Source organism: Dipodomys merriami, unplaced genomic scaffold, assembly GCF_024711535.1.
Source record: "Dipodomys merriami isolate MVZ:Mamm:240054 unplaced genomic scaffold, mDipMer1.0.p SCAF_33, whole genome shotgun sequence".
Taxonomy (NCBI): Eukaryota; Metazoa; Chordata; class Mammalia; order Rodentia; family Heteromyidae; genus Dipodomys; species Dipodomys merriami.
In genome coordinates, this window is record NW_027204826.1 from 2,991,015 (window position 1) to 3,016,350 (window position 25,336).

Consider the following 25,336-nt stretch of genomic DNA (forward strand, 5'->3'; position numbering starts at 1 on the left):
ACAGGGGTCCTGGTGCTCTCTCCCCACCCCCCTCACCCCCACCTGCCCGTCTCTTCCCTTGTCTGAGATGCATGCACAGCATGTAGCATGGCCTTTTATGTAGACACTGCTCATTCTGTACACGCCTCGCGGAACTGAAGCTGTTAGGTGGACAGCTTCTTTCCTGAAAAGCAGAGATGTTCCTGGCCCTTCCCATAAGGTATGTGAGTGGTGACTGCTGGGATCACTATTGGATAACAGCTGGCTTCATTTACATTAAGCACAGAGTCCACTTGCCCTGTGCGGCTTTCTGCTGCTGTGGCTGGAGGTAGGAACAGAATGTGTCAGTCCACCATCTCATCAGCTTCAAAGAGAACCAGTAAAAGCCATCAGCTGCCCATTTATGCCAGTAATCATAGTTGCTCAGGAAGTTAAGATCTGGAGGATCAAGGTTCAAAGCCAGTGGGCAGAAAAGTGTTTCCAAAATGCTGGACTAGAGGTATGGCTCAAACGGTAGAGTACCAGCTGTGAGCAAGCTGAGTAAGAACACAAGGCCCTGAGTTTAGCCCCAGTGCCAGTCCCCCCTTAAATGAAAGGGAGCGATGAGACTGGTAGATACTTTTTTTTTTTTTGGTCAGTTGTGGGGCCTGAACTCTGGGCCTGGGCGCTGTCCCTCCGCTCTTCAGCTCAAGGCTAGTGCTCTACCACTTGAGCCACAGCGCCACTTCTGGCTTTTTCTGTGTATGTGGTGCTGAGGAATGGAACCCAGGACCTCATGCATGCCAGGCAAGCGCTCTACCACTGAAGCCACCTTCCCAGCCCTGGTAGATACTTTTAGCAGATTAAGCTTTGAAACAGTAGGTGTAGTTAGTCCATTTTAGTTAGCACTATTTGCTTTGTTACTATTTGTTTTACTTCTGAGTATATAAAGATGTTACAATTCCAGAAATCAGGTTATGACACTTCTGGTCAGTGTCACCCTTCTTCCATCGCTCTCCTCCCCGTGCATACGCCCAGACATCCTTCTCAGAATCTTCCATCTTCCCACATGACGTTGCCCCAAGCTCCTTGCTGAATGGATGGAGAACTGCTGTGTAGGTCAGGCCATAGATGGGTCTTTTCCAGACTGGTTTTAGGGAGATGAATTTTCAGGGGATAGCAGACAGTCTGTGAGTCCAGGATTCATAGCATGGGTGCGCAGTGAGGACCACTGGGAGACCCCTATTCTCCTGTGTTGTCTTTTTGTCCTCAGTTCTTTGTGGATGGACCTGCCGCATCTCCCCCAGGCCTCTCCATCCCTGTGAGATCTGGCATTGCCCTTCCCTCCACACACTCCACTGGCACTGTGACCAGACATGCCTCTGGATTCCTCATGTTGCCCTGTGCGAATACTGTGAGAGGGCGAGCACACCATGGGTTCTGCTGTTAGCAGGCAGTGTTTTGTGAATGGTGTAGCCCCACAGATGCCAGCCCCTATCCAGCTCCTGTCACTCGCCTTTCTGAATTTGCCTTGTCCAGTTATCTACAGATACCTACATTGTCATTTAAGACTGTTTAATGTGAAAAAATAGTAGTTGTCATGGCTACACCTCAAAAAGAATGTCACTTCCTAAAAATAGGTAGCTTAGTGGTTACAAGAAATTGAATATATTGGAAGTGGCGCTGTGGCTCAAGTGGTAGAGCGCTAGCCTTGAGCTGAAGAACTGAGGGACAGCGCCCAGGCCCAGAGTTCAGGCCCCACGACCGACCAAAAAAAAAAAAAGAAATTTAATATAGATGAATTGATAGTGACACTTGATGCTTTGCTTTGTGTGTGTGTGTGTATGTGTGCACCAGTTCCTACTTCTGTCTTTTTGGTGGGTGACTGGAGATAAGAGTCTCCAGAACTTTCCTGGCCTGGCTTGTTTTAAACCACAGACCTCATACCTCTTGGCCTCCTTTGAAGGTAGAATTACAGACATGAGCCACCTGCTACTTTTTGCTTTCTTACTTGATTTTTACATTGTTTTGTTTTGTTTTTCCATCTGTTATGGGGCCTAGGCACTGTCCCTAAGCTCTTCTTGCATCTGTTATGGGGCCTAGGCACTGTCCCTAAGCTCTTCTTGCTTGAGGCCAGTGCTCTGCTACTTTGAGCCATAGTGCCACTTCACGTTTTCTGGTGGTTTATAATTTTTTTCTTCTTTTGAACTCAGGGCCTCGTACTTTGGACACCCGAGCCACACCACCAGCTCTTTCATGTTGAGCTATTAAGTACTTACTTATTTAATCATACTGAGTAGCTAGGATGACAGACATACCCCACCATGTTCAGGCATGGTTGACATATTAGGTCTCAATGAATTTTTGCCCAAGCTACCTCATACCACAATCCTGTTCCTGAGAAGCTAGGGTTATAGTCATGTAATCGTTTGCCACTCTGCCTGGCTTGGAATTTTTATTTCAACATAGAAATAATCAACCTGGCACTAATGGTTCATGTCTAACATCCTAGCTAATCAGAAGACGGAGAGTTGAGGATTATGGTTCAAAGAAGTCAGCTGTAACAGAAAAGTCCATGACTCCATTTTAGAAATATTTCGCAGGGCAGGCTTAGAGGCATAGCTCACGTGGTAGCCAAGCAAGCCCATGGGCCTGAGTTCAAACCCTGGAACTAGGGGAGAAAAAAACCTAGCAGGCTGAAAATGATGTAGCTCACTGGTAGAGTGCTTGCCTAGCATCTGTCACATTTCATGTTCAGTGCCACAAATTTATTTTATTTTTAAGAAATAGCCTATAATCTTTGAGAACAACATCTCTTGAACGTTCGACTTTGTGGTCATTGAACTGTTACTGCAGGGCCCGAGGTTAGACCCCCAGCACTGGGGAGATGGCCAGAAGAATGCTTGAAGATGAGTTCCCCACATTGGATATGCTGTATTGAGAATGAACCGATGGGGGAGTAGTGCTCCTGTGACTAGCCTTTGTCTTGTCCCTCCCATGGACAGCTCAAGTATGGCACTTCCTGTCAGTAGTCTCCCACTGGTGTCAGGCTGGCGTGGGTCTCACTGGAGTGTGGCCTGTGTCATTGCAGCTGCAGCACATTGTCAGCGATGAGATCTGCGTGCAGGTGACGGACCTTTACCTGGCAGAAAACAATAACGGGGCTACTGGAGGGCAGCTGAGCTCACAGAGCGCACGGAGCCTGCTCGAGTCCACGTACCAGCGGAAAGCGGAGCAGCTCATGTCTGAGGAGAACTGCTTTAAGGTAAGAGCGACTCAAGTGACCAAGACCTTGCTGGGGAGGGCACAGTTACTAGGCTCTGCCAAGCACATGCTTTCAGTCCTGGAGCTCCTCAGGAGTTCCTGGGGGAGGCACTACCGAGACTACTCAAGTGGCCAGGTGCCGTTGGCTCACACCTGGAATCCTAGCTACTCAGGAGCCTGAGCTCTGAGGATCACAGTTTGAAACCGGCCTGGGCAGGAAAGTCTGTGAGACTCTTATCTCCAATTAACTACTAAAGAGGTGGAAGTGGTGTTGTGGCTCAAGTGGTAGAGCACTTGCCTTGAACAAGATAAGCTTAAGGACAGTGTCCAGGCCCTGGGTTCAAGCCGGCACCTGGCCTTTTTTTTCTTTTTTCTTGTCAGTCATGGACCTTGAACTTGGGGCCTCGGTGCTGACCCTGAAATTTCATTTCATAGAGTAAATGCCTGTCAGGTTGGGCACTGGTTGTTTCCAATATTTGACCACTGTTCTAGCTGATTATAAAAGCAAATAATTGGAACTGAGGACCTGGGCACTGTTCCTGAGCTGAAGCTCAAGGCTAGCACTCTACCACTTGAGCCACAGTGCCACTTCCAGTTTTCTGACAGTTAATTGGGGTTAAGAATCTCACAGAAAGCCATGCGCTGGTGGCTCACACCTATAATCCTAGCTACTCAGGAGGCTGAGATCTGAGGATCGCGGTTCAAAGCCAGCATGGATAGGAAAGTCCATGAAACTCTTATCTCCAATAAAAATCACCAGAAAGGGGCTGGGAAGTTGGCTCAGTGGTAAAGCGCTTGCCTTGCATGCCTGAGGCCCTGGGTTCGATTCCTCAGCACCACATAAGCAAAAAGGAAAAAAAAAGCCGGAAGTGGCACTGTGGCTCAAGTGGTAGAGCGCTAGCCTTGAGCTGAAGAGCTGAGGGACAGCGCCCAGGCCCAGAGTTCAGGCCCCGCGACCGGACCCAAAAAAGAAAAAAATCACCAGAAAGCTGGAAGTGGCACTCTAGCTCAAGTGGTAAAGCACTAGTCTTGATTTGAAGAGCTGAGGGACAGCGCTCAGGCCCAGAGTTCAAGCCCCACCACCATGGCAGATTTTCCTGCCCAAGCTGGCTTCGAACTGCCATCCTCTGATCTCCGCCTCCTGAGTAGCTAGGCTTACAAGTGTGAGCCACCAGCACCGGGCACCTACACAAAATCTTGTAACTCACTGCCTCCATAGCTTGGGAAAGTTTATTTGTCCTGGAGGTTCTGTTTTTTACGCTCTGGCTTCTCATTTACAGCTTATGTTCATTCAAAGTCAAGGCCAGGTTCAGCTGACTATTGAGCTTCTGGACACAGAGGAGGAGAATTCAGATGACCCTGTGGAGGCTGAGGTATGGGCAAGTATCTCCCACCACCACCACCCCATGCCAGGAAGTGTTGCTGCCTGAGTCTGCCAGGCAGCCCTGTTCTCAAGGAGACTTAGATGTGTTGGGCATGGTGAGAGTCAGGGGCCCCTCAGCTTTCAAGAAGGAAGGGGTGCCCAGTCCTCTATTCTTCTCCACTGAGGAAATATCATGGTTGGCAGCTTTCCTGCACAAGAAATAGCACGGGGTACCCAGGGGCCCCTCTGGCGGCGCAGTGTTGAGTCCACGTGGTGCTCTGTTCTCACTGGTTGTAGAGTAGCCAGGAATTGAGAACTAATCCAGCAGGCCGTGACACAGGTGTTTGGCTGGCCAGCAAGGTGACAGACGTGCAGGCACAAGCTGTATGGTTGGAGATTATAACAGGAAAATATTAGCTTCTGGTTGTGAAGTTTTTTCTTCCACCCTCCCCAAGAGGTACCAGAAATGCAGATTTTGGGTGGCACTGGGGTCTGAACTCCGGGCTGGCACTTGCCAGGCAGGCACTTGAACCCTGGAGCTGCCCACCTAAGTCCGGGCTGGTGTGCAAGATACTGATTGCAGACATAGTCTCCCTATGTACATTTCCTTTAAAACCTCACATAGGGGAAGTGGCGCTGTAGCTCAAGTGGTAGAGAGCTAGCCTTGAGCTCAGGGACAGCGCTCAGGTCCAGAGTTCAAGCCCCACGACTGACCAAAGGAAAAAAAAAAAAAAAAAGAAAATTTATGGGTTGGGAAGGTGGCTCAGTGGTAGAGCGCTTGCCTTGCATGCCTGAGGCCCTGGGTTCCATTCCTCAGCACCACATAAGCAAAAAGAAAAAAGCCCGAAGTGGCGCTGTGGCTCAAGTGGTAGAGCGCTAGCCTTGAGCTGAAGAGCTGAGGGACAGCGACCAGGCCCAGAGTTCAGGCCCCACGACCGGACCCAAAAAAAAAAAACAAAAAAACCACGTAGGAAAATTTTTGTCAATGAGCCAGTTTCTACCAACTTCCGACTTCTGATGGCCATCTCCGAGCTAGTCGTTAGCCAGCCTGTAGCTGATAGAATTTTAAAATCTGTTTTTAATACTAAGTAGCTAACGTTTTATTGGGGAACAAGACTTGCCATGGTGCGGATGAAACTCAAGGTGGTGCATAAAAGGCAACAGTGCACCCCTGAGAGACAGTCTTTCTCTCGTGGCTCTGCCCCTGAAGTGCTGGGCCTATAGGCGTGTGCCACCAAACGCAGCTGACTTACTTTGATGTTGGAATTGTTTCTTTGGTGCCAGTACTGGGCTTACGTTCAGGCCTTTGTGCTCTTACGTGAATTTTTTTCTCATGCCTGTCGCTTTGCCACTTGACTCATGACTCCACGCCTCTTCTTTTTCTTTTTTCTTTTTGTTTTGTTTTGTTTTGTTTTCTGCTGATAAATTGGATTTTGGCACATGGGCTGGTTTCTAACCTTGATCCTCCGATCTCAGATTCCCAAGTCACTAGGATTACAGGCATGAGCCACAAGCACCTGCTTGCAATTCTGGAGATTTTAATCAAAGAATTGAATTGTATGATGGTCATAGAATTAGACTGTGTGATGTGGATGAGGCTTAGCTTCTGTGCTTTTCCTCTACTTCCATGTTGCATGTCTCTTCCTAGCGCTGGTCAGACTACGTAGAGCGCTACATGAACTCCGACACTACCTCTCCTGAGCTCCGGGAACATCTGGCCCAGAAACCAGTGTTTCTCCCCAGGTGAGTACGCCTGGTGTGCACGGTGGGGCATCCATGACTTTGCAGACTTGGGAGTGCTGACGTCAGCCATTGCTCTCTGCATGCTCATGTTGAGCGTGCCCAGAGCCTGGCAGGGCATCCCTCCTCAGGAGGAAGGACCGCCAGGGTTTCTGGACTGCCTCAAGTACTCAGCATCTAGTCGTGTTCATAATGAGGATCTGTTACAGCTGAGGCACCAGAGCAGATCAGCAAAGGGAAAAGGGAGGAAGCCAAAAGAAGCTTCCAGGCCAGAAGTCCTCCCAGCAGAATTACATGGAACACCTCACCTCCTCCCCTTCCACGCTTGGAGCGCTCTTACCTCCTGCTCTTCCACGCATGGAACACCCTCACCTCCTCTTCCTCCATGCACGGAACGCCTTCACCCCTTCCTCCACGGACAGGACCCCCTCAGCTCCTCCTCCACGCACTGGATGCCCTCACCCCCTTCTCCGTGGACAGGACCCCCTCAGCTCCTCCACACACAGGCGAGGCGCTGCCTCTGGGAAGACTCATTAGAGGCTGTGAGGGCTTTGCCTGTGCTGGTCATGGAAACAGCCTTCCTGTGTGAAAATCCCAGACTCAGATAACAGCGAGTGTTAGGAGAAGCCACATTGCATGTGTATGGTTTTCAGCATACCTATTCCCTGGTGATTCGGGGTGGTGGAAGGCACTCCACAACCTCACGATCACATGCACAGTGGCCCAGGGCAGTTGTAGAGCTGCTAGGATACTCCCTGTGTCCTGTTACAGTTGCTCCTCCTCTGAGTATAAAATAATGTTTCAGGGGCTGGGAATGTGGCTTAGTAGTAGAGAGCTTGCCTAGCATGCACGTATCCCTGGGTTTGATTCCTCAGTACCACATAAACAGAAAAGGCTGCATGTAGCACTATGGAGAGCACTAGCAAAAGAAGCTCAGGAAGCTGGGCGCCAGTGGCTCACGCCTGTCATCCTAGCTATTCAGGAGGCTGAGATCTGAGGATCGTGGTTCAAAGCCAGCCTGGACAAAAACGTCCTGAGACTCCTATCTCCAATTAGCCACTAGAAAACCGGAAGTGGCACTGTGGCTCAAGTGGTAGAGTGCTTGCCTTGAGCTGAAGAGTGCAGGATAGCACCCAAGCCCAGAGCTCAAGCCCCACAACCGACCAAGAAAAAAAAAAAAAGAAGCTCAGGAACAGTGCCCAGGCCCTGAGTTCAACCCCGAGGACTGGCAAAGAAACATAAATCATGTTTCAGAAGAAAATAAAGAATAGCTAATGTGGTGGTAGTTTAATCCCAGCACTTAAGAGGTAGAGGCAAAAGGATCACAAACTTAAAGCCAGCTTTGTATAATATAGTTCCAGGCCAACCTGGGATACTCAAAGACCTTTGCATAAATGAATTCATTAGGCTCAGTCCTCATGAGGACAGGGACAGTGGTGTCCACAGAGAGGTCCAGTCACTCATTACCATTGTGCAAGATTCAGGCCAACCACCTCGGCTGCCACCAGTGGTGCGTGCCTGTGACCCTGGTTGAGGTCTAGGGTGGTTTGAGGCTACCTCGGATAGCTAGTTCAAGAGACTCCATATCTCCAGTTAACCAGCAAAGAAGCTGCACTGGAGGTAGGGCTCGAGCCATGTAAGAATGCAGCCCTGATTTCAAGCCCTCATGCAGGCCAATAAAAAGACAGCTGGGTGCGGTGGTTTACACCAGTAATCCTAGCTAATCTCTTCCAATAAACCACTCAGAAAACCAGAAGTGGCGCTGTGCCTCAAGTGGTAGAGCCCTGACCTTGAGCTGAAGAGCTGAGGGACAGAGTTCAGGTGCAGAGTTCAAGCCCCATGACCAACAAAAAGAGAACCGCCCCATACAAAGAGATCTCTTCCTTTTAATAATACAAGGTTAAGGACTGGAAACTTGAGTTGGCATACATTTTCACATTAGTGACCTCTTGGGAATTAGAATCCTAAAACCAGATTCTCACCTTGGAGGCACCTGCCCCTGACAGTGCCCCAAAGCGCTCCTCCGATTTAGTGTGGCACTCGTGCATGTAGCTGCCTTGATCAACTTTAGGTGATAGAATCCTGTCACTGGAATGCCCAAGACTCCTATCTCCAATAAACCACCAGAAAACCGGAAGTGGCGCTGTGGCTCAAGTGGTAGAGCGCTAGCCTTGAGCTGAAGAGCTGAGGGACAGCGCCCAGGCCCAGAGTTCAGGCCCCACAACCAACAAAGAGTATATATACTGTCCCACAGTATAGGAAGGTTTGAGTTGGTTCATCATCCCAGCGCAGGTAGAAGGGGTCCCTGGTTCGAGGTTATTCGGGCTCTGGTGGGGAAGCCGCGGCGGGTGGGCAGGGCTGCCGCCTCCGTGGTGTGGCCTCCCTGGAGGCCCAGGCAGGGCACCGGGGTGACTGCCCCCCGGCCCTCTGCGTCCCAGGAACCTGCGGCGGATCCGGAAGTGCCAGCGCGGGCGGGAGCAGCAGGAGAAGGAGGGCAAGGAGGGGAACAGCAAGAAGCCGGCGGAGAGCGTGGACAGCCTGGACAAGCTGGAGTGCAGGTTCAAGCTCAACTCCTACAAGATGGTGTATGTCATCAAGTCCGAGGACTACATGTACCGCCGCACCGCGCTGCTGCGCGCGCACCAGGTGAGCCGCACCGCCCCCCACCGCACACTCCTCACGCGCCTCCCCGCTTTCACGCACACTGCGCCTCCCGCGCAGCTGGCCGCTTTGGCATGTCTTGGGGGGTGGAGGGCAGAGGGCTTCCATCTTCCTTCAGAGGGCCAGGTCTCTCACTGTCCAGTTTAAACAGACAACCCCCGCGGCCTTCTTAAAACTTATTCTTGTTATTGTAGAGTTGATGTAGAGAGGGGTTATGGTTAAATGAGTCAGGTAATGATTCTTTTTGAACCGTGTCTCCCTCTCCTCCTCCACCCCCCCCCCTTTTTTGGGGGAGGTCCCGGGGCTTGAACTCAGCCAAAGCTCTGCCCCTGAGCTCCTCAGCTAAAACTATGCCTGGGCTGGCTTTGAACCACGATCCTCAGATCTCAGCCTCCTGAGTAGCTAGGATGACATGCATGGACATGCATGAGCCACTGGCGCCTGTCTCCCCACCCCTACCCCCCTTTTAAAATTTTTAAACCTGCAATAGTAAGAGCTGAGCCACAGCTTCCCCGCTGCTTCTGCAGAGGTGGCTTCCATTCGTGTGGCATCCCCAATATCTGTTTTGCAGTCCCACGAGCGTGTGAGCAAGCGGCTGCACCAGCGGTTCCAGGCCTGGGTGGACAAATGGACCAAGGAGCATGTACCTCGTGAGATGGCGGCGGAGACCACCAAGTGGCTCATGGGTGAGGGGCTGGAGGGCCTGGTGCCCTGCACCACCACCTGCGACACGGAGACCCTGCACTTCGTCAGCATCAACAAGTACCGCGTGAAGTACGGCCCCGCGTTCAAGGCGCCCTAACCCGGGCCCGAGGAGCCCGAGGCACAGGCCAGGCTGCAAGCAAGGGTGCTTCCAGCCTCACTGGGCCTGCAGGCACCGAGGGGGATACCGATAGGAACGGGGCGCCTGACAGCTGGAGCTACCCAGAAGGGAAGGAGCCCAGGCAAGCGCACAACCCCACAGCGTGCTTGCCCACACCAGCAGGGAACCACCAGCGTCTCCACCGCCCTACCTTCAGGAAGGAGCGGGGTGCTGCTCAGGCGGACGCACCGGGAGCGCGGCACCGCTGCCGGCCTCTACCCTCTCCCCAGACAGGAGAGACACCGGACCTGGTGTTTTGTTTCATTTTCTGGTCACGAGCACATCTAAGATAAGCCATTGGGTTTCGTGTGGGCTCCCAGCGTGGCTTCCGGATGGGCCGTCGTGTGGGTCTGGTGTCTGCCCACCCCACTCCCCTCTTCCGGTTCTCAACACGTACAACTCCGTCGTCCTTTCTAGCTCCCGTGGAACTGTTTTGTACCTGCTTCTTTACTAGTCCGCCCTAGTCCATCCACCAGCTTTCTCTCTCTCTCTCTCTCTCACACACACATACACACACACAATTTTAACTTGGGTTTTCTTTTGTAAATAATGTACATATTGTCAATTTTTTATTAAAAGAACTCTGCTTTGATGTGCTAGCATAACTGCTGTAGCTCCTTGTGTACCGTGGTGCTGTGTGGCTTCAGGTTTAGTGCTACGACAGGTGTACAAGGCATTTATTACACTTTCTACCAAAGGGACTTAACCATTGTAGTACTTTTGTGTAAAACTTGTCTTCCCCTTTGCCCCGACTTTTTTTCTTTTTTTTTCTTTTTCTTTTTCTTTTTTTTTTTGTAAATAAATAAAGCTTGGTTCTTAAGGAATACTCAATCTTCAGTCCCTTGTCCTCACGAGAGCAAGGCAAGGTGCTGGCCTCGGTGATCTCTCCACTGCTGCACATCCTCAGGTTTAAAAGGGAATACTTCATAATACTAAATAACTTTAGTATGCTCCTCCTCCTCCCGTTCAACAATTTACTGATTTCTATCTATGTATTCTTATCCTACTGGGACTAAGGGTGACTAAGGTAAATACCAAACCAGTAACCGAAAGAAGTATGTCTAAAGTGTGTGCTGTGTAAGTGGATACTATTTGATACTATTTGCACTTGCTAAGGAAATGTGTATACACACGTGCACACTTCTAAAACTTTTACACAGACTTAAGTATTAATGACTAGGGATTTTATGAGAAAAGATTGACTAGCCCTTCACAGCACTCAGGTGCGTATTTTCTGAGCAACCATCACCTAGTTGTAGTTTTGCTTGGGTGCTTTGGTAAAAATTTACTAAAAAATCCCCAACACCACCACAAAGAAAAACGTTTTTTGGCTGTTGGATCTCCACAAACACAAGGCAGACACTCAGAAACTTGCTGAGGCTGACCTTGAACCTGGGTCCTGAGTGTTAGGATTGCACATACTCAGCCCTGGGCTTTTCTTGTAGCAGTGGAGCAGGTGCTCTGTGGACACGGATGCGGCCTAGCAAGGGTGATGCTGGAGAATGGTTGGCGTGTATTTTAGGGGAATACAATTTCCCTATTCCACTCTGCTCCCCTCCAGAAACACCATGTTGGCTTCACCACCACCGCACCAGCCACAGGCGCCCTCCCTGCCTGCTGGTGTCAGCCGCAGCTCTCAGGCTCGTTTCGAAGACACGTCAGGAGGAACTTCCAGCCTCTCTATCTCCAATTAACCAGCAGAAGACCTGAAGTGGCGCTGTGGCTCAAGTGGCAGAGCGCTAGCCTTGAGCAAAAGAGCTCAGGGGCAGCGCCCAGGCCCGAGTTCAAGCCCCACGGCCGGAAGGAAAACGCCAGGGCTAGCGTGTGCATGTTTACGTGCATGTGCATTTTACGAGCGGGACATCAGCCCCCGAAGGAAAACAAGTGGCCAAGCGGAATATTAGGGAATTGTGCCATACAAGGTGGAGGATCCGCCAGCGGAGTCAAAAGTCCCGCCCGGGCTGGCGCGCACATCCGGCCCGCGCCGGGGAAGCGTTTCCGGGGCGCACGGTCCTCGCCGCGGGGCGGGCCGGGGCGGCGCGCTCCCGCCGCTCTCCTCACGCTTCCCTCCGCAGGGGCCGCCCGCCCCGGGGCCCGCGGCTCCGCCCAGGCCGGGCCGCACCCGGAGCGAGGCCTCCAGCTTCCGCCTCCGACCTAGCTCCAAGTTCACCCGGGGCCGGCGCCAGGGCGCGTGCGCGCATGCGCGCCGCCGGCGCCCCCGGAAAAGCTGCCCGGCGAGGGCAGCGGGAACATTTGGTTCCGGACCGCGCACAGCGCCGGCAGCACCAAGTCTTCCCGGGCACCCTCCGCCATGGCGCCGGCGCCGGCCCTGAAGCACTGGAGGACCACGCTGGAGCGGGTAGAGAAGTTCGTGTCGCCGCGCTACTTCACCGACTGCAACCTCCGCGGCAGGTGCGGGCCTCGCCGGCCGGGCCTCCCCGTCGGAGGCTGCGGGAGGGGCTGGGCGCCCGCGGCGGGCGGGGACGGGCCGAGGGGGGAGCGGGGGGCGTCGTGGCCGCGGCGCGCCCACCGGCTCCTCTGGCCCAGGCTCTTCGGCGACAGCTGCCCGGTGGCGGCGCTCGCGAGCTTCCTGACGTCCGAGAGACTTCCGTACCACGAGGCGATCCAGCGGGAGTTCCGCCCGGCTCAGGTCGGCGACAGCTTCGGACCCACGTGGGTAAACGCCCCGCCTGGGCGGCCCCGCCCCCAGCCTTTCGTCACCGTTCAGGGCCACGCCTCTTACGAGAAGCCCCGCCCCCAGCCTCCCTGTCCGCACCCTGGCCACGCCTCCGACCTGCTCCAGACCGATGAGCGGGAGGCCCCGCCCCTTGACCTGTGTATCACCATCAGGCCACGCCCGTTCCCCGCCCCGCCCCACAGAGATGAACAGGAAAGCCCCGCTCTTCCGGCCTGTCTGTCACCGTCTAGGGCCACGCCCCTCACCTTGTCCCGCTCGGGATTGGGTTGAACGGGAAGCCCTGCTTTTCCGGCCTGTCTGTCACCGCCCAGGGCCACGCCCCCTCCTCGCTCCGCTCCTGACGGCTATGGGATGAGCCAGCGCCCTCTGCTGGAAGTTTTGGGGACAGTTTTCACCGCTGAGAAGAAAAAACCCCGAGGGCGGAATTCCCACCTCCTGAACCCAATGGCTCTCTTGCAGGTGGTGGACCTGCTGGTTCCGCGTGGAGCTGAGCATTCCAGAAGCATGGGTAGGCCAAGAAGTTCACCTCTGCTGGGAAAGTGATGGAGAAGGCCTGGTCTGGCGCGATGGGGAGCCCGTCCAGGTGAGGGCCTGCCCTGTGGACAGCCCTGGGGTTTAGAGAAGCTGAGCTGAATGGCTTTTCCTGGACTAGGAAAGTAAGCCGCTGGGACATCTGTCTTGAGTTCCTGGTTTGAACAAACTTTTTTTTTGGAGGTGGGAGGAGGGCAGAGAGTGGGGCTTGAAATCAAGGCCTGGGTTTTTTGTCAGTTAATCAGACTTGAACTCAGGTCCTAGGCGCTGTCCCTGAGCTCTTTGATCAAAGCTACTGCTCTCCCATGCTGAGCAGCAGCTCCAACTTCCAGTTTTCTGGTGGTTCATTGAAGATGAATCTCATAAACTTTCCTGCCCAGGCTGGTTTCAAACCACAATCTTCAGATCTCAGCCTCCTGAGTAGCTACAATTACAGGTGGTACCCGGCTTGTCCTTTAGCTTTTGTAATCAAGGCTAGCACTTGAGCCACAGCTCTACTTCTGGCTTTTTACTGCTTAATGAAGAGATAAGAGTTTCAGGGACTTTCCTTTCCCAGGCTGGCTTCAAAATGCAGTCCTCTGATTTCAGCCCCCTGAGTAGCTACAGACCTGAGCCACCAGCACTGGAATTTATTATTTTATTTTATTTTATTTTTTTTGGTCAGTCATGGGGCTTGCACTGTGGGCCTGGGTGCTGTCTCTCAGCTCTTCAGCTCAAGGCAAGTGCTCTACCACTTGAGCCACAGCGCCACTTCCAGATTTTTCTGCTTATTTGGTGCTAAGGAATTGAACCCAGGGCCTCATGCATGCAAGGCAAGCACTCTACCACTGAGCCATCTTCCCAGCCCCTCTACTGGTGTTATTAAAGAGTCTCACACACTTTCCTGCCTAGGCTGGCTTTGAACCGCAGTCCTCAGATCTCAGCCTCCTGAGTAGGATTACAGGCATGAGAAAACGGTGCCCAGCTTTTGGGTATTTTTTTTTAATGGTATATAATACATATTTATGGGGGAGGTTTTCTAATACTTCCAGATTATATAATGTATAACATTTAAGCTCCCTTCACCTGGAGCTAGAATAATATTGAAATTAACTGTGACTTAAGTATGAACAGGACAAAATCTCACTGAAGACTGTTAAACAATAGGGGTGGAGGAATGGAAGAGAAGTAGATTACCTCCACCTGAAGTAATGGCTCTCCATCACCCAACCCTGTTCCCCAGTGTTAAATGCCATATAGGTTTAATTTTGGTAATCCTGTACAGCAGGTTTTCATGTCCACTTACAGATTAGGAGACAGCCAGATGATGGCAGCTCAGGCCTGTCATCCCAGCTGCTCAGGAGGCTGAGATCTGAGGATCGAGGTTCAATGCCAGCCCAGACAGAAAATCCAATGACACTTTCATCTCTCCAGCAAAAAGCTGGAAATAGAGCTGTGGTCCAAGTGGTAGAGTGACATCTTGAGCAGAAAAAGCCAGGGGTCAAGCCCCAGACTGGCACAACAAATGAAGAAACTGAGGTATATAGAGATTCATTGATGCGCAGTTTCCACTCCAAATCGAGGGTTAGACCTTTTCTTCTTGCTCTAAAAGAAGGCAGAGGCTGGGAATATAGCTTAGTGGTAGAGTGCTTGCCTAGCATGCATGAAGCCCTGGGTTCAATTCCTCCACATAAGCAGAAAAAAACAAAAGTGGAACTGTGGCTTAAATGGTAGAGTGCTAGCTTTGAGCAAATGAAGCTCAGGGACAGAGCCCAGGCCCTGAGTTCAAGCCGCAGGACTGGCGAAATAAAAAAATAAGTGAAGGCAGATCCCTCCCGCTCCTCCTTCCCCCCACTGGCTAGCAGATGGCTCCTGGTACTAAAGAGAAAACAGAAAATGAAGCACACCTGTCTGTGGCTTTATGGGCATTTTTCTTCCCTCAGTATGGAAGGTTGAATTTAGTGCCTTGAACATACAAGTTAAGTGCAGTCCTACTGAGCCAGTGTTCCCAGATTCCATCTCCCACCTGTCACCCCCACTTCCCCCACCCTTCAGTCATGGGACTTGAACTCTGCCTGGATGCTCAAGGTGAGGGCTCTACCACTTTGAGCCACAGCGCCACTTCTGGTTTTCTGATGGTTTGATGGAGAAAAGAGTCTCACAGACCTTCCTGCCCAGGCTGGCTTTGAACCTTGGTCCTCAGATCTCAGCCTCCTGAGTAGCTAGGATAACAGGCGTCCCTGCTCCAATTTCCTGAGTAGCTGGGATTGCAGATGTGTGCTACTGTGCCTGGCTCAGCTCATGGTATTGCCCTTCAGATATTTCTGTTGAATAACTTTTTTTTGTTTTGTTTTGTTTTTTGGTCCGGTCGTGGGGCCTGAACTCTGGGCCTGGGCGCTGTCCCTCAGCTCTTCAGCTCAAGGCTAGCGCTCTACCACTGGAGCCACAGCACCACTTCCAGCTTTTTTCTTTTTGCTTATGTGGTGCTGAGGAATCGAACCCAGGGCCTCAGGCATGCAAGGCAAGCGCTCTACCACTGAGCCACCTTCCCAGCCCTTTGCCCTTCAGATATTTCTTGAGGGGCACCAAAGCCACTTCCAGGCCTTCTGATCCCGTCTAGGTCATTTCTCATAAGACCGTGGGCTTTTCCGCAGCAAACAGGTGGTGTTGGCTGGTCATGGGCTGGCTCCCACGGGAGGTGGGCACTGAGTGACAGAGGCCTGATTTGGGCTAGCATGGGGGGGGCACCCAGGCTGGGCGCCGCGCAGAGGGCCCTGTCCTCCCTCCCCTTGAGCCTCCCAGAGGCTCAGGTGCCGTCTCTCTCCTCCCCTTCTACTAGGGTTTGACCAAAGAGGGTGAGAAGACCAGTTACGTCCTCACTGAGAAGCTGGGCGATGGAGACCCCCGGAAGTGAGTCCCTGCACGAGTCCTGAGTGGGCTCAGAAGCACTTCCCCATCGGCAATTGGAATACCAGCCCTGAGAGGCGTGTGTGTGTGTGTGTGTGTGTGTGTGTGTGTGCGCGCGCTCACGCATGTGCGCTGCATTTCTTGTGGTTTATTGGAGATAAGAGTCTCAAGGCCTTTCCTGCCCGGGCTGGCTTTGAACTCAGATCTCAGCCTCCTGAGTAGCTGGGATGTCAGGCGTGAGCTGCCAGCCTCCAGCTTTCTCCAAGTCTTTTTGCTGGCTGCCAGGCAGTCTGTCCCCAGTCCCCCTTAATCCTCAGAGCTCAGCCTCCTGGGCAGCTAGGAAACAGCCTGAGCCAGCAGCACCATTTGGCTCACGGACCATGTGGAGCCCAAGCCTCTGGAGGAGGACACAGGTTGGGTCTGGTGTATTTCCCATGACACGCGCAGCACATGCGCCCATGCACACACATACATCCCGTGGGTGTCTCAGGCCAGGCGAAGGGGAACCGGTCAGGCAGATGCCTCCTGTACGCCCCTCCCCAAGCCCCAGACCCTTCTTCTGCCTGCCTGTGCAGCCTCACCCTCTACGTGGAAGTGGCCTGCAACGCGCTCCTGGGGGCGGGGAAGGACAGCATGATCGCGCCCCCGGACCCCGACAGGATGTTCAAGCTGAGCCGGGCTGAGCTGACTGTGTTCCGCCGGGATGTGCACAGGCTCCTGGTGGACCTGGAGCTGCTGCTGGGCATCGCCAAGGTACTAGAGCGCCACCAGGGTGCAGACAAGGGGCCCGTCCTGCTCCCCGCTGATCCCCTACAGCCCCACCCCAAGCACATCAGCTTTGTTTTGTACTAGCACTGGAGCTTGAACTCAGGGCCCGAGCACTGTCCCTTTGCTTTTTCACTCGAGGCTAGCACTCTCCCACTTGAGCCAGAGCTCCACGTTGAGCTTTTTGGTGGTTCACTGGAAATAAGAGTCTCACAGATCCGGGGGCCGGTGGCTCACACCTATCATCCCAGCTCCTCAAGAGGCTGGGATCTGAGGATTACGGTTCAAAGCCAGCCCAGGCAGGCAAGGCCATGAGACTCTTAACTCCAATGAACCACTAGAAAACTGGAAGTGGTGCTGTGGCTCAAGTAGTAGAGCGCTAGCCTTGAGCTGAAGAGCTGAGGGTCAGTGCCTAGGCCCAGAGTTCAGGCCCCATGACGGACAAAAGAAAAAAAAAAAGTCACAGACTTTCCTGCCTGGGCTGGTTTCAAACTGTGATCCTGGATCTCAGCCTCCCGAGTCGCTGGGATTGCAGGTGTGATTCCAGACGCCTTTGGCCATTGCATTGTGGGATCAGGTGACAAGGATTCTAGGAACCCAGAGCTTCCCATGTGAAGGGAGCTTCTGATGCTGCAGTGGTGCTTGCTGGGGGTAAAGAGGGGGGGCTCTGTTGCAGGGGTGAAGGGTCAGGCCTGTTGCAGGGGTGAAGGGTCAGGCCTGTTGCAGGGGTGAAGGGTCAGGCCTGTTGCAGGGGTGAAGGGTCAGGCCTGTTGCAGGGGTGAAGGGTCAGGCCTGTTGCAGGGGTGAAGGGTCAGGCCTGTTGCAGGGGTGAAGGGTCAGGCCTGTTGCAGGGGTGAAGGGTCAGGCCTGTTGCAGGGGTGAAGGGTCAGGCCTGTTGCAGGGGTGAAGGGTCAGGCCTGTTGCAGGGGTGAAGGGTCAGGCCTGTTGCAGGGCCTTGGGCAGGAGAGCCAGCGCAGCTTCCAGGCCTTGTACACGGCCAACCACATGGTGAACGTGTGTGACCCCACCCGGCCCGAGACCTTCCCAGCCGCCCAGGCCCTGGCCTCCAAGTTCTTCAGCCAACGAGGAGGTGAAAGCCAGCACACGATCCACGCCACGGGGCACTGCCACATCGACACAGGTAGGGCGCCGCCGGGCAGCTGGTCGCAGGGCTGGGGAGGCTGGAGGCCAGCCCTGGAGACACAAGGTTCTCAGGCCTTCATGCTCCCTCTCTGTAAAATGGGTCTGGGAGTGCGCGCTGCCGCCGGGCCTGGGGTTTCCATCTGGAGGCCTGGGCTGGGCCAGGCTGCTTGCTGGACATCAGCACGGAGCAGGGCCCCGGCCGCCCCGCCCCAGCCCTGACCCTGCGCCCTTCCAGCCTGGCTTTGGCCCTTCAAAGAGACAGTGCGGAAATGTGCCCGAAGCTGGGCGACGGCTGTGCAGCTCATGGAGGAGAATGCCGACTTCATCTTCGCCTGCTCCCAGGTCAGAAGGTGGCCATGCTGGGGCATGATATGGCCCCAGAAGCTGGGCATTGGGGTAGGGTCCTTGTCGGTCCCAGAGGGCCATCTCCCCCCCACACACCCCCGTGTGATCCCCCCCCCTCCCCAGGCCCAGCAGCTGGAATGGGTGAAGAGCCACTACCCTGGTCTGTACGCCCGGCTCCAGGAGTTTGCCTGCCGCGGGCAGTTTGTGCCCGTGGGGGGCACCTGGGTGGAGATGGTGAGTAGTCCCCGCCCTGCTCCACGTGGCCATCAGCAGGCCATCTGACTTCCTCCATAGCGGGGCTCCAAGGGGAAGCGGCTGGGCACCGAGCCAGGCTCTCCACGTGGCAGGAGCTGGGGGGGGGGGCACCCCGAGGGACCCCCCCCTCCCCCGCCACCCTGCCTGTGGCTTCTCCAGGCGTGGGCTCGTAGCCCTGAGCACGGCTGCCCTCGCCCCTCCACCAGGACGGGAACCTGCCGAGCGGCGAGGCCATGGTCAGACAGTTCCTGCAGGGCCAGGCCTTCTTCCTGCAGGAGTTTGGGAAGACGTGCTCTGAGGTAGTGGGGTGCCCCCCCCCGGAGCCCGGGGCGGGGTGGGGAGCATTTCCCACCAGCTCCAGACCACTCTCCCCCCTCCCCCACTTTCCTGGAAGTTCTGGCTGCCGGACACGTTTGGCTACTCAGCCCAGCTACCCCAGATCATGCGCGGCTGCGGCATCACACGTTTCCTCACGCAGAAACTCAGCTGGAACCTGGTGAACTCCTTCCCGGTGAGCCCAAGCCCGCGACCGCACGAGGGAGCAGGCTGGGTCCCCCCACCTTCTCACCCCCTCCCCAAGGTTTGGTTTGGTTTTTGTCGGTCCTGGGGCTTGAACTCTGGGCCTGGGCGCTGTCCCTCAGCTCTTCAGCTCAAGGCAAGCGCTCTACTTCCTGAGCCACAGCGCCACTTCCGGTTTTCTGAGTGGATTATTGGAGATAAGAGTCTTAGGAACTTTCCTGCCCTGGCTGGCTTTGAGCCATGATCCTCAGATCTCAGCCTTCTGAGTAGCTAGGATGACAGGTGTGAGCCACTGGCACCCGGCTTTCCTCCCCAAGGTTATTGAGGGCCCCTAGAAAGACCACCCCAAATTTTCAGCATCTCAGGAGGCTGACAGCTGAGGATCGTGGTTTGAAGCCAGCTGCAGCATGAGACTCTGATCTCCAGTGTACCAGCAAAAAGCTGGATGTGGAGCTGTGGTTCAAGTGGCAGAGTGTGAGCCTTGAGCGAAAAGCTCAGGGACAGCGCCCAGGGCCTGACTCCAAGCCCCAGTAGTGGGCGGGGGGGGGGGGGGGGGAAGCGGGGTGCTGGTGGCTCAAGCCTATAATCCTAGCTACTCAGGAGGTTGAGATCTGAGGATCATGGTTCAAACCAGGAAAGTGTGAGACTCTGATCTCCAATAAACCACCAGGAAACTGGAAGTGGCGCTGTGGCTCAAGTGGTAGAGCACTTGCTTGAGCTGAAGAGCTGAGGGACAGCGCCCAGGCCAAGTTCAAGCCCCAGGACCAACCAAAAAAAAACAAAAACACAAAAACAAACTCCCACCTAGAAAAGTATAGGCCTCCGCCAGGATGAAAAAAGGGGCAAGACCCCATGTGGAAGGTGCCTGCAGCCTCAGCCCTGACCAGCCTCTTCCCTGCCTGTCTCCCGGCTGGCAGCACCACACCTTTTTCTGGGAGGGGCTGGATGGTTCTCGAGTGCTGGTCCACTTTCCCCCTGGGGACTCGTACGGCATGCAGGGCAGTGTGGACGAGGTGAGCGGACCTCTGCTGGCGGGGGGGGGGGGGGGGGGGACAGGCCGGAGAGGGCTGGACGTCCCAAGCTGACCCAGGCTGGTCTGTCCAGATCCTGAAGACGGTGACCAATAACCGGGACAAGGGGCGGGCCAACCACAGCGCCTTCCTCTTCGGTTTCGGGGACGGGGGCGGCGGCCCCACGCAGACCATGCTGGACCGCCTGAGGCGGCTGCGCAACACCGATGGGATGCCCAGGTCAGCCTGGGCCTCCTACGGGCCGGCCCCAGCCCAAGCCCCGCAGCCAGGCCTGCACCGGGCTCCACCCTCCCACCCACCCCCGCCTTGGGCAGGGGCAAGAGCGTAGCCACCAGAGTGCACCTCTCCTGGGGGCCTTGCCAGCCCTGTGTCTGTGGAACTCTCTAGCTTAACTCCAGTACTGGGGCTGGCTCTCAGGGGGAAGGGCAAACTACAGGCCCGGGCAGGGAGGCCCGTGCTGAGAGGCCCAGGCCGTGGTCTCCTTCAGGGTGCAGCTGTCTTCCCCGGACCAGCTTTTCTCAGCACTGGAGAAAGACGCCGGCCAGCTGTGCACGTGGGTCGGGGAGCTCTTCCTGGAGTTACACAATGGCACCTACACCACCCATGCCCAGGTCAGAGCCGGGCTGCCAGGCCCGGCCTGCAGGCAATGGTGGAGTCCCAGCTGGGGAGAGAGAAGCCCCCACCCCCCCTCCCCGCGCGGGGCCAGGGTCCCCAGGGGACCCCGAAAGAGCCAGGGAGGGGGTTCGACACCCCTGGCTCCACGCACACTGCACACAGGTGTACCCCGCTCTGTGCACAGCTCAAGAAGGGGAACCGGGAATGCGAGCAGATCCTGCATGATGTGGAGCTGCTCAGCGCCCTGGCCCTGGCCCGCAGCGCGCAGTTCCTCTACCCTGCAGCCCAGCTGCAGAAGATGTGGAGGTCAGCCAAGCCCCCCAGCCCCCCAAAAGTGCCCCCCCACTGCCCCGCCCATCCCTGCCCCAACACCCCTCCCCCTCCCCCAGGATTCTGCTCCTCAACCAGTTCCACGACGTGCTGACCGGAAGCTGTATCCAGCTGGTGGCCGAAGAGGCCCTGAGCTTCTACGAAGGTGACGCTGCCCGCAGGCCCCGAGCGCCCCTCAGGGACCCACTCCCCTCCCCCACCGCACCCCACGCCGTGACCCTTCAGTCTCTCCTTAGACATCCGTTCCCGTGGCTCCGCGCTGCTGGGCATGGCGGCTGCGGCCCTGAGCGCCGGGGAGCCCGGCCCCGAAGGGCTTCTCGTGGTCAACACGCTGCCCTGGCCGCGCACCGAGGTGCTCTTGCTGCCCAGGCCTGGGGGGACCCACAGCCTAGGTGAGTCCTGGGGGAATCTCTGATTTGGGGTACCGCAGCCTTCACCCCCCTGAGCAAGGTCTCTGAAAGGTCAGGCTCCGCTGATGCCCACCCGGGCCTCATCCTCAGCTCTGGTGACGGTGCCCGGCGTGGGCTACGCCCCGGCCCCCAGCCCGACCCCCAGCCAGGCCCCATCACAGCCCCAGCAGCCTGTGGGCGTGGTGCAGGAGGTGAGTCGTGGCAGCCTGGGGCAGGCCCTGAACCCCCAGACTGCAGCCAGAGGGTGCTGGGGGAGGGGGCTGTCGGTGTGGGAAGACCCTCCAGACTCAGCCTCCGCCGCTCCCACCCAAGAGCGACGGCTCGGTGACTCTGGACAACGGCATCATCCGGGTAAAGCTGGATCCGCTGGGCAGAGTCACGTCCCTGGTCCTGGTGGCCTCCGGCAGGTACCAAGCCCTCCCCATGCTGCACCCCACCTGCCAGCACCCCAGGGCAAGGACCTGGGGGGGGCACGGGCCTGGGGCTGGGCTGGGCTATGGGTCCCCCTGTCCCTTGGGTGGAGAGAGACGAGGTGGCCCTGTCCCCAGGGAGGCCGTCGCCCAGGGTGCCCTGGGGAACCAGTTCGTGCTGTTTGATGATGTCCCCTTGTTCTGGGACGCCTGGGATGTCATGGACTACCACCTGGAGACCCGGTAAGCGCCCGGCTGGATGCTGGGGGGGGGTGCGGCCTGCCCCAGCTCAGGGTCCCCCACCTCCGTTCCACAGGAAGCCAGTGCTGGGCCAGGCGGGGGCCCTCGAGGTGGGCGCCCAGGGGGGTCTCCGCGGCAGCGCCTGGTTCCAGCTGCAGATCAGCCCCGACAGTCAGCTCCGGCAGGAGGTTGTGCTGGACGTGGGCTGCCCCTACGTCCGCTTCCACACCGAGGTAGCCTGGGCAGGGGGTGGGGGGTGGCCGCCCTGTCCCGTGGGACGCCGGCCCCAGCCTATGGGGTGGGGTCCTCCCCTCCTGTCCCGCCCCCTGCCCCCAGGTGCACTGGCACGAGGCCCACAAGTTCCTGAAGGTGGAGTTCCCCGCCCGCGTGCGCAGCCCCCAGGCCACCTACGAGATCCAGTTCGGACACCTGCAGCGGCCCACCCACTACAACACCTCCTGGGACTGGGCCCGATTTGAGGTCTGACCTGGAAATGGGGGTGAAAGGGGCGGGGGGGGGCTCTGACCCCTGACGAGGCGAGAAAAGGAGGAGACCCAGCCCGTGCTCTTTGCAGGGTGCTGACCTTAGCCTCCTGTGTAGCTTTGACGCCGGGGTCCTATTTCACAGATGGGGAAACTGAGGCTGAGCCGGGTGCTGGCACGGCCCAGGGCTTCCTAGCCCGTGAGAGCTCCCTTCGGTCAGGGGGGTTCCAGAGGAGACGAGGGGACAGAGCGGAAAAAGTGGGGCTACCAGGTCTTCTTGGCTGGCAGGTGTGGGCGCACCGCTGGGTGGATCTGTCGGAGCACGGCTTCGGCCTGGCGCTGCTCAACGACTGCAAGTACGGCGCGGCCGTGCGTGGCGGCGTGCTCAGCCTCTCGCTGTAAGAGGGGCGCGGGCGGGTGTGTGTGTGTGTGTGTGTGTGTGTGTGTTTGTGTGTGTGTGTGTGTGTGTGTGTGTGTGTGTGTGCAGGGGGCGGGGTCTCTGGCTGGGGGCGTGGTCAGTCTCGCTGTAAGAGGGGCGCGTGGGGGGTGCAGGGGACGGGGTCTCTGGCTGGGGGGCGTGGTCAGTCTCTCGCTGTAAGAGGGGCGGGGGGAGGGGGAGGGGTGCAGGAGGCGGGGTCTCTGGCCGGGGGCGGGGTCAGCCTCTCACTGTAAGGGAAGGGGGCAGGTTCTCTGGCTGGGGGCGTGGTCAGCCTCTCCCTGTAAGTGGGGCAGGGGGCTGGGAGGGGGCGGGGTCTCTGGCTGGGGGCGTGGTCAGCCTCTCCCTGTAAGAGGGGCTGGGAGGGGGGTGTGTCTCTGGTTGGGGGGCGTGGTCAATCGCTCCCTGTAAGGGGAGGGGGCGGGGTCTCTGGCTGGGGGAGTGGTCAGCCTCTCCCTGTAAATGGGGCAGGGGGCTGGGAGGGGGCGGGGTCTCTGGCTGGGGGCGGGGTCAGCCTCTCCCTGTAAGGGGAGGGGGCGGGGTCTCTGGCTGGGGGCGTGGTCAGCCTCTCCCTGTAAGGGGCAGGGGCCTGGGAGGGGCGGGGTCTCTGGCTGGGGGCGTGGTCAGCCTCTCGCTGTAAGGGGCAGGGGCCTGGGAGGAGGCGGGGTGTCTGGCGGGGGTCTCTGGCTGGGGGGCGTGGTCAGCCTCGCTGTTGAGGGGCAGTGGAGGAGAGATGGCGGCCGCCGGGTGGGGGACTGGGGCCGGGCCCCTGCAGCCCTCCCTCTCCCCCCCTCCCACGCCAGCCTGCGGGCACCGAAGGCCCCCGACGCCACGGCGGACATGGGGCACCACGAGTTCACCTACGCCCTGATGCCGCACCAGGGTGAGTGGGGCTCCCGGGGGCGGAGCGGGGCTCCCCCGCGGAGAACACCGTTCTCCGTCCTCCGTCCCTCCGCCCCAGGCTCCTTCCAGGACGCCGGCGTCATCCAAGCTGCCTACAGCCTCAACTTCCCGCTGCTGGCCCTGCGGGTGCCCGGCCCCGCGCCCGCCACGGCCTGGAGCGCCTTCTCCGTGTCCTCGCCCGCCGTGGTGCTGGAGACGGTCAAGCAGGTCCGGGGTGGGCGGGGCCTGGGCGGGGCATTCCCGCGCGGGGCGTGGCCTTCCACGGGCCACGCCCACTCCCGCCGACGGCTCCTCCCCTGGCTCCGCAGGCGGAGCGGAACCCCCAGGGCCGCACACTGGTCCTGAGGCTGTACGAGGCCTACGGCAGCCGCGTGGACTGCTGGCTGCACATCTTGCTGCCCGTTCAGGAGGCCTTCCTGTGAGTGGGGACCCCGGGGGGGGGGGGCCCGCCCCTGCAGACCCTCACCCCCCTTCCTCCCCGCAGCTGTGACCTCCTGGAGCAGCGGGACCCCGCCGGCTACCTGCCCCTGCGGGACTCCCGCGTGAAGCTCAGCTTCTCCCCCTTCCAAGTGAGGTCCCTGCTGCTGGTGCTGCAGCCTCCCCGGAACTGAGGCCCTGGGGCCTCCTGTCTCCACTTCCCCGACCTGAGCCAGGATCCCCTGCCTCTTGCATAATAAACCCCCGGGTCGGTAGCCCCGGCCCGGGACCCCGCCACCCTTGGATATTTATTTATTGCCAGTCCCGGGGCTTGAACTCAGGGCCTGAGCACTGTCCCTAAGCGAATTTTGCTCAAGGCTAGCACTCGACCACTTGAGCCACGGCACCACTTCTTGCTTTTTCTGTGTATGTAGTACTGAGGAATCAATCCCAGGACTTCATGCATGCCAGGCAGGCACTCTACCACTGAGCCACAGTCCCAGCCCCCGTTCGGATTTTGTTGGTGGTGGTCATAGCTCTTGAACTCTGGGCCTGGGCGCTGTCCCTCAGCTCAAGGCTAAAACTTTAGCACTTGAGCCACAGCGTCACTTCTGGTTATCTGGTAGTTTTATTGGAGATTAGAGTCTCACGGACTTTCCTGCCCCAGCTGGCTTTAAATGGCAATCCTCAGATCTCAGCCTCCTGAGTTGCTAGGATGACAGGCGTGAGCCACCGGCGCCCAGCCCATTTGGATATTTATTACACGCCCATTCCCTGGACATAGAAGCATGCCAGTACCAACAGATGGCCGCAGGCCGTTGGAAGGCACTCAGATGTCTGTCTTGTCACGGACAGTGATCTCAGGTCTCCTGGGCCCGAGGCTTCTCGGCTCTACCTGGCTAAAGCTGGGCTCAGGAATCATGGAAAAGGGAGAGGCAGAGGGTTTCCAGGACCCTGAACTAAGAGACCACAAGCTGGACAGTTGAAGGCTGGAGGATGGGTTCTGGGTGCTTGGGGAAGGGGCAGCCACAGAACCCATAGAATCCCACCCTCACGCAGGTCCCCTAAGAGC

At 56.9% G+C, this 25,336-nt stretch overlaps 2 protein-coding genes across 4 annotated transcripts in view; both read left to right on the top strand.

Moving 5' to 3' along the window:
* Positions 1–10,674, top strand: part of Sin3a (SIN3 transcription regulator family member A) — a 49,486-nt gene extending 38,812 nt beyond the window's left edge. For both annotated transcript variants that reach the window (XM_070042852.1, XM_070042851.1), the window contains exons 17-21: positions 3,050–3,223; positions 4,503–4,595; positions 6,234–6,328; positions 8,764–8,971; positions 9,558–10,674. In XM_070042852.1, coding sequence (XP_069898953.1) covers positions 3,050–3,223; positions 4,503–4,595; positions 6,234–6,328; positions 8,764–8,971; positions 9,558–9,788 — 801 coding nt within the window. In that variant the 3' untranslated portion in view covers positions 9,789–10,674. The remainder of the gene's footprint in view (positions 1–3,049; positions 3,224–4,502; positions 4,596–6,233; positions 6,329–8,763; positions 8,972–9,557) is intronic.
* A 1,214-nt stretch (positions 10,675–11,888) lies between these two features.
* Positions 11,889–24,561, top strand: Man2c1 (mannosidase alpha class 2C member 1). Of its 2 annotated transcripts, XM_070042853.1 has the most exons (26): positions 11,892–12,260; positions 12,396–12,521; positions 13,006–13,129; positions 15,896–15,966; positions 16,539–16,716; positions 17,680–17,869; positions 18,107–18,213; positions 18,340–18,450; positions 18,678–18,770; positions 18,866–18,982; positions 19,908–20,003; positions 20,095–20,240; positions 20,509–20,632; positions 20,821–20,942; positions 21,026–21,111; positions 21,203–21,358; positions 21,467–21,567; positions 21,689–21,783; positions 21,925–22,029; positions 22,103–22,259; positions 22,363–22,506; positions 22,797–22,906; positions 23,748–23,827; positions 23,906–24,054; positions 24,156–24,265; positions 24,332–24,561. In XM_070042853.1, the coding sequence occupies exons 1-26, from the start codon at positions 12,160–12,162 to the stop codon at positions 24,456–24,458; spliced, it is 3,126 nt and encodes a 1,041-aa protein (XP_069898954.1). In that variant the 5' UTR covers positions 11,892–12,159; the 3' UTR covers positions 24,459–24,561. The 2 variants fall into 2 exon arrangements, with proteins under 2 accessions (XP_069898955.1, XP_069898954.1); XM_070042854.1 differs by lacking the exon at positions 19,908–20,003 and having other exon boundaries at positions 11,889–12,260.
* Positions 24,562–25,336: the final 775 nt, after the last annotated feature.